Source organism: Limulus polyphemus, unplaced genomic scaffold (assembly GCF_000517525.1).
Source record: "Limulus polyphemus unplaced genomic scaffold, Limulus_polyphemus-2.1.2 Scaffold43, whole genome shotgun sequence".
Taxonomy (NCBI): Eukaryota; Metazoa; Arthropoda; class Merostomata; order Xiphosura; family Limulidae; genus Limulus; species Limulus polyphemus.
Genome location: NW_013665653.1, coordinates 1,059,943 through 1,068,685, shown reverse-complemented (window position 1 = coordinate 1,068,685; position 8,743 = coordinate 1,059,943). Strand labels below are relative to the sequence as shown.

At 30.2% G+C, this 8,743-nt stretch overlaps 1 protein-coding gene across 1 annotated transcript in view; it reads right to left on the bottom strand.

Moving 5' to 3' along the window:
* Positions 1-353: 353 nt before the first annotated feature.
* Positions 354-8,743, bottom strand: part of LOC106462127 (neural cell adhesion molecule 1-like) — a 122,767-nt gene continuing 114,377 nt past the window's right edge. The window contains exons 10-15 of the mRNA XM_022389485.1: positions 6,545-6,673; positions 6,190-6,217; positions 5,082-5,173; positions 4,351-4,547; positions 2,837-3,044; positions 354-2,410 (exon numbers count right to left, since the gene is read on the bottom strand). Of these exons, the coding sequence (XP_022245193.1) occupies positions 2,865-3,044; positions 4,351-4,547; positions 5,082-5,173; positions 6,190-6,217; positions 6,545-6,673 (626 nt within the window). The 3' untranslated portion in view covers positions 354-2,410; positions 2,837-2,864. The remainder of the gene's footprint in view (positions 2,411-2,836; positions 3,045-4,350; positions 4,548-5,081; positions 5,174-6,189; positions 6,218-6,544; positions 6,674-8,743) is intronic.

The window sequence follows — 8,743 nt, the reverse complement described above, 5'->3', positions numbered from 1 at the left end:
CCGAATGATTGACCATAGCTTTTATATCGCTTCGATCAAAGATTAATGTGAACTTTAAAAATGAGAAAAAGAAAATCAAGTTTATGCTATCAGTGAGTCGTTTTATGATTTTGATAATGAACCAGTATTACGCGACTTAAGCTCAAATTTAATAAACAGATATATAAAGTCAGATGTACTTTAACGTATAGTATCTGTAGCCTTAAATCTATTTTGAACTCAAAAGTGGTTTTGGTTGTAAAATGAAATACAATAAACGTCCCATTCAAACAACTGCTACTCTAGCAAAGTGATTCAATACTATTGTATTGGTCAGTCTTTCTAATAGTAGGAAGAACACAAACACTCAAATACACAACAATGTGAAACATTTATTTTAGCGTGGGAGTGCTCAATACGAAAGAAAATAACATTAATGAATACTGGAGAACGTTTTCTAATTTGTGTATAAGCAGTCATATTTGTAGAATTCGGACAACATATAAAATTTCCTATTTTTATATGCAATCTCATTCCAGATATTTCGGTTATTTATGATCTTGATTGAAGAAAAAACTATCAAATAGCGTAGCACATCATTACCAGTACTTTCTTATCAACAGCTTCATTAACTTATGGCCAAAATGTCTATAAAAATATCACAGTTTGATTAAAAGGACTGGTCAAATGACGAACACGTAACTAATGCAAAGAGATAAATAGATATCGACACGAAATTAGTTAAAATGTCACAATTCCTATCTGTTTTAAACAAGAAAGTTTTATGATTAAATGAATTTCGTTAGTTAAGTTATACAAAAGGAATATTAAGAATTAATTACAGTTACAGAGTAGGGCCCATTATTAAGCAGTAGTTACATTTACGGACCAAATCCCATGTTTTGGTCTAAACTAAGACATCTTCTTACTTTTATACAAAAACATCTCTTACTGGGACAACATATTTAGAACAAAAACACAATTCTCAAATGCTGCAAATGTAATACGTTCTATTGACTAATTAAAAGTATAGACATTTTTTATCACAAATACCACACACAAGCATCTCTACGCATGATAGGAAATTTAAAAGAAAAACATCAATATAAATTTTGATACAATGAAATAGACTTTTGTGTCAGCCTCCAGAGGTTACTATGGAGCTGAATAAGGTTCAGTGAAAATACTGACTTTATATTTCTAAAAGCTAGATAGTTTTTTGCGAGTCGCAATAATTTTTATAGACGTTATTGTATTTTCTTATTGAGATGGTTGATGTCTGTTGATTCTTGATAAAAAAAAACATCGCGAAGATTCGTTTCGCAAATCCTATTGCATTGTGACAACTTTTTTTTGTGAATGAAGCATAGAGCAGATATTAATACATTGTATATTGTCTGTTGTAAAAATGGAGATATTTTATTATTTATGTGATTTACACTGGAAAATACCGACATATTTTTTCCACATCTAAGCACATACGGTTAATTTATATCCTAACTCTATGAAAAGCATATAGCATATAAGCCATATCACTGACTTTCAATAAATATTTCACTTCACCGATAAAGCGGTACATACATGTATATCTGGGTGAAATAAAAATCAGTGTAAAATGAAACTGTTTTCTCTAAACTTTAGATATCCGTGTACAGGTTGCGATAATTATTATAGAAAGTTATTGGAATTTTTTGCTGTAAATGTGTAGTGATAAAATACACATTTGATTCAAGACCTGAAAGTCAATTATAATTATTTTGGTTTGATATTTATATCAAAATTTTGCAACTTTCAAATGCGCATGTCCAAGCGTTTATTATGTTCTATAGTTTTTCTCCCTAGGCCTTACGTAAATTTTATGATTTGAACAATAGGCTAGCGCTGATCATCTTTTTTTACCTATTGAAAGGCCCCGTATCAATAGTGCAATTACAAATTAAAACAAAACTTTAAACTTTTTCTAGTGGTAAAAGGCTTTGACGAATGTTAAGTTTGTTTTAGACGTTTTCGTTTAATAAATAGTACCGACCACTGAAAAACAAAAACAACAAAAAACAAAACAAGCAAATTACAGTGGAATATTAAACAATAATAATTATAGGAATTTAACGTGTAACGGAAGCTGTTGATATGAAAGTATTTTAGTTTACTACAGCATAAGAAGTCACTTTCCTCATGAAGCAGCTTTTATCGTGAAGGATGGATACATTCTCAATATTGAAATGTAATAGTCAGTATTTTCCTACTCTTTACTAGAATCATTCTTGTAAGCTCCAACTTTGTTAACGTTTTGGATGAGTCAGTTTTTTTCTTTTACTTCCAGTAACCGCGAAGGACAACAGGATAGCTAACGGTTGGTAGATAAGAGTCGCGTGGAACGACTTCTAAGGATCCAAATGTGCGATTGATCATGATTCGCATGAATCAGGATCTGTAAAGAAAAACATAAAAAAAGAGAAGAAACTATGCCTCTGGCGATGAAAGAATGCAAAGAAAATAGCAAAAAGTTTCAGAAGCATAGATTTCCGACACACCTATTATAATAAATTACTGTATTACGAAGTGATGCTGTGACTTGGTAATTTCTAGTGTCGCATCAATAATATAGTCACAAAGTTTCAGATTTTTTATCCCAAGTTTTTCATATATATATAAAGTTTTAATACAAATAGAAATACCAGTTACTATTGTTTCTTTGACGTACATTTGAAGAAAAATATAGCATCAAACCTTTTAAATCTAGCTGAACAATAATGGTACGTAACAAATTTTCAAAATATAGATTGTTACAGAGGTTCCATCAAGCTTAAGTACATCCAGGTTTTGGGTTGTATCAATTTTGTTTACTGAAACTTGCCTTAAAATATCATTTGTTGATCTTCTAGTTATACGGCACTTTCTTGTTTGTTATTGAGTACAGACATCGATGGTATTATAGGCTGGTCTTCTTCCTCTGTACCTCTCTTTGGATTATCTTGACTACTTTGTCCAGAGTTCTTTTCTTGTTGTTTAGTGTGTAGACCAGTTTCAGGAGAGGCTGTATATCTTTGGGTTTTGTCTTGAGGCTGTATTAAATATATTGAAAGTCAGAATGAGGTAAATTGAAGCATCTTCTATAAATGAATATCGTTTTGTACTGCTATTGCCCTTGTAAATTATTATATTATTGACTTGATTAGTTTTAGGTTTATATTTCCCTTAGATGAAAAGGATTCATGATATAATAGGGTACACAAAGAAATAGTAAATGTGTATAACACACACATATATATATCAAAATAGTATGATTTTAACATTATATAAATTTCTGATTCTAATAGAATCACAAGCATGCATGACAAGAACAACAATGAGAAGAATCAGTTATATTTGCCAAAAGACAAAGGATTGTTGTATTTTAACATCAAATTCTTCATTTGGTCCCTTGCGTCTTTCTCTTAGATTAAGCGTGTATAATAATATTTCAACCGCACTACATCTACAATATCCATTACTGACGATGCATATTGCTCAATAACAGAACTCATCAGGCCAGTTGGAATACAATAAATACTGTAGTGATCGAGACTCTATTTATACAATCCATTTGTTAGAATAGAAATTTCTATGGTGTGAACATTTTTGCTAGTGAAAATTAATTATAATAAATTATATTTGCCATAAGACTAAGCCTCATTAGCCTTTTTTAACACTTTATTCTTTATTTGGTTCCCTACGGTATTTTCTGAGAATAAGAATGTAAAATATTATTTCAACCACATATCCACGGCGGCCACGATAAGGATGAAATACTCTTATATACCGTTTTTCTCCAAAAGAAAAAATGTAAGTGATCGAATAAAGAATATATTATTAAAAATACAATAAATCTGATTCTATTGTCTTATGACTAGTACCATTTATTACAATCACACGTCATCAGCAAAGGCTTCACACCATAACAACTGTGACAAGGAAAATGTATTTTAATTGTTCTGAGTAAAGCAGTAACTAAATATTTATTACAGAAATTGTAACAAGTTTTATTCACGTATAATTATTTGGAGAAAACGTTCAACACTTTCAAAGTGACCTGATGAAAATCTCCAGTGACAATTGGAAACGTCGTAGGTGAATGTTACATTATCCACACTGAATAATTCCCCACCACACAAAACCTCCTGTAGGCTAAACACTATCTTGTTAACTCTCACAAACCTTAGAGATTTAAACAATATACACGATAGTATTCTTGCAAATGTTAATCTTAAGAACCAGGTAAAGTGAGGTCACGCACAGTGTACTGCGTTAAAAGTCGACACTATTTATCGTTACTCAGCACAGATCATGAACTTTATCAACATATGATAAGCAGAAGCATATGAAACTCACTTGTGGTGAAGCTCTACCCTGTGACCTAACCCCAAGGTTGTGGATGGGACTTCTATATGATATCTCGGGAAGGTAAATGACCTCTTTACTTGACGAAGGACTACTAATCATTAACTCTTCTTTGACAAAATAACTTTGTGTTGAAGAAGGTGTAACGTGTAGCTGGATACACTTTTCTTCTGGATCCTTTTTACAGCCTGTTGAAGATACATGTATGTACTTTTAACTGGAAAGATTGAGGATTAAACTCGTCTTCAACTATTGCCATACGGTTAAAAATTTTTTATTAATATACATCATTACTTGTGTTTGAGTAGACGATACCGCTCGTAATAAATGCGCAGTTTAAGTAATTAATTGAAAGGAAGAAATGTGGCTTACAAAAAAGCTGATGTATTGAATATGAAACAGGCAATGCTACTTGTAGATATTTTCAAGTTGTTCAAAGCAACTGATAAACGTAAGTTTATAATCATTCATTTAAAGGAATATACATTTTAATAATATCATTTAGTTCCGTCAGTTATGTGTAACTGTGCTTAGACAGATAAATGGGCAAAGCTCAGCTCACATTATTCATAATATTTTTTAATAAATTTAGTTTCGCTAACCTGTATATTTATATCAAACTGTGATACTCTTACTTCGTGTGCAAGTTCAACATTGAATTCATGGTTTTCTACCGTTCGAACTTTCATCCTGAATTTCACGATGCTGTATTTTTTACGTACCTAAATACCTCTCCCTGTTCAAGTTCTTAGCAGGTATTATATCTGGACCTTCACTGACGTCACCAACGTTTTTCTTTAGCGGTACTTCTAATCTACAACAATATATGTCGGAATTAATTATAAATGTGATCAAGAAAATTATACAAATAAATCAGTAAATACACTTACACGTGAGTCTCGTTGAGGCAAGATTATGTAATATATGAAAATATATTTGGAGAGTCAAATTATTCTGGAGGACTCTGACTTACACTATTAATGGATGAACCACCAAATTCTGAATATCTAATTTAGTTAGTACAGTACATATATTTTCAGTTATCCTACATAAGTGAACAGTACATGTGTATATACATATCTGTGTATATGGAATCAAACAAATATTTATAGTACATTTCAGTGTATCGTTTACTAGATACTTTTAGCCTGAAGGTATTTATATTTTATATCCAATAAAGTGTTAACCATTACGAATGTCTTTGCTGGTTTATTATTCTAGACATTGATTTTGTATGTAATCATAGAAGATGCTAAATATTTGTTGATTTAATTTTGCATCTAATACAATATCACAGATTAAATCTCGAAAAAACGGATTGTTTCGTACAGAAGACCTTTTCAAATGACCTGCTTAAAGGAAATCGAAAGGACATTTTTTTTATTCAGAAAATTATACATTTTTGTTTGCTCAATGTTTCGATTTTTCCCCCTTTTTGAAAAAACCTGCACAATGCAGTGGTAACTCTGTTATTATATATTATGTTGATAAACTAAACTTGTCTTTATCTCGTCGCAGAGAGTATAGTATAGTATACATATTGTTATATGTATACTATATATATATATATATAATAAACTGTGTAGTTTAATTTTGTCATATGTATACTATATATGTATATAAAACTGTGAGTTAGATTTTATATACTTTTTTATGTAATACATTTAGAATAAGTACTGAAAGTAATTTCTAACTTTAAAAGGTAAAGCTTTAACTTTTATTGCTTTGACATTAAACAGATAAAATGAAACCTACAAACTAGCTGTTGATTTTATATATATTTCTTCTATATTTTAGATTTCTGAAGATGCATGTAGAAATCACACTTACTTGTCTCTTGCACTGCTCTCTCGTTGAGCTGATGTTAAAATAAAATAGAAAAATCTAATAAATTTAAATCAAAATTGGATTACATATAATATGTATTAATATATGATAATTTAGTAGCATTTTTCCTGTTGTATTTAACTAAGCATTAGTGATATTACATATCTCTAATAAAGTTAATGAAAGAACCAAGTGCAATAACATAGAACTGAGCAAACTTACGCTTTTATTAGATATTTTTTGTCCAATCTATCAAGGAGATGCCGTTTTTTTCCCTAAAAAAAGAAGCTATAGAAGTAATAACTGAACTTAACTTTACATAACAAGTTCATACATAGCATAACACAATATAAACTACCTTTCAGTATCCTCCTCTTTCTTATTTTGATCACGATAATCAGGATTATTACCAAGAAGACCAAGGCAACTGTAGAACCAATAAATACGGCTAATATCGAACTGGAAACAAGCATACCAGCTCTCTCTCCTGGAAAATATATATTAACTATTAAATTAATTTCTGAAAAGTTCAAGAATTTCAATAATCAATCCGAAATAGCAAACTTCTGTTGTAGCTTGAATGTGTTTCAGAGAAGCCGTCTAACCTTGGAGGCAGACGAGATAGTTGCGAGCATAAAAATTAAAGTGAATACGTTCTGCAGTAAACTGTATTAAAAAAAAAAATCACGGTAAAACATTGCTTTTCTTTAATTTTAATACCATGTGCTCGTGTTTAAATTATAAAAGAAGACGTTAGCTTTCTTAAAAAAATCACTTCAAAACTTAAACTTTTTAAAGCTTTAGTGCTCTTAAATTGGACAACATAAAATATTAATAAAACAGTTAACATCTAATTAACGTTTTGGGGTAATTTAATATTTTTAGGGAACATTTTAAATATTTTTGAGATTCATGGGTTTATCAATTAAATTGTTATTTGGTATGAACATATAATAGAACCTTAGAACAAAGCTTACTTAAAGTTACTACACAGACGTATTTATTTAAAAGGGGAAGAACCTTAGAACAAAGCTTACTTAAATTTACTACACAGATGTATTTATTCAAAAGAGGAGAGAAATTTAAGTCAGTTAATAAGATAACCCAGAATATATGATTCCAGTCTGATATATTTCAGATAATCCATGAACACACATTTTTGGTTTTATGACAAAAAACCTAGAACACATATACTGTCGCCACATCGTCTAGCAACGTAGATACATGTAATACCTATTATAAGAATTACTTTTTAAATAAATAAATCAGATACGTAAAAACTGACAACTTTCCTTGTAACATGAAAAACCCTCACAACCATTGTTCATGCATGGCTTTGAGTGCATTGAATAAATCTTTGAACATCATGTGCTTAGCGTATATGTAAAGATGTGTTACACTGCCTAAGCACTCATAAACAGTGGCTAGAAATATCAGTGCCAGTTGTTTGCCAGTTTTCCTACAATCGCCTCTAACTTGTTTATTTTTCATAAATAAAATTGATGGCAGCCTATAAAACAGCAAGTTTTTAGTTATTCATACATATTTGTGGAAACTATAGTTTTTCCAATTAAGCTTATTGTTATGTAGTCGAAAGATATCTAAGGAAATTGAATAATATATTTCTTTTTAATAGATACCTGTCTTCTAACGTAATATTGTATATATATTTTAAGCAGCTTCTAATCTGGAATTTATGAACAGACGATGTGTAAATCCATAGTATCCACTGACAAGTCATCAATGTATTTATTACAGAAATAAATAAAATTGATTAAAAGCTGTTTATAGCCGTTTCAAATAAACACTACACTGCAAATAGTCAATCGAAGTGCTAGACTCAAGTTTCCATTCTGGAACTGATCAGTATATTTGTTTTCAACAAATACTCGTCTGATAACAAAACATTGTATCTATTTCAAGTAGTCACTACTCTAGAACTAATCAACAGAATGTTTTAGAACCAATAAGTCATTTGGCAACAGAACAAAGTATTTATTTCAAATAGACACCCATTTGATTACAAAATCTTATATTCGCTTCATACTGACACTACTGTACAAATGACCAATAGAGGTGTTATACTAAGGTCTTATATGGGAACTGATCAGTAAATGTATTTTAAACAAACATTTTTTAGATAATAAAATGTTCAAACAGCCATTCTTCTAGATTTGGCTTTCTCTTGGCATAAGAGCATTATATCTGTTTAGGAAAGAAACTTGTAGAAATTGTGCAATGGATCTATTTCATAAAATAACTTTTCTTGGAGGTTATCGGCGCAGCTATTCAATTACTAACCAGTCGTGCAAGCGCTTAATGCATTTATTGTTTTTAAAAAATGCACAAACATATTCATTCAAATGTATACCTATATTCTCAGGCACATACATAAATATTTTAATGTATACCTATATTCCCAGGCACATACTTAAGTATTTTAATGTATACCTATATTCCCAGGCACATACTTAAATATTTTAATGTATACCTATATTCCCAGGCACATATATAAATATTTTAATGTATACCTATATTCCCAGGCACATATATAAAT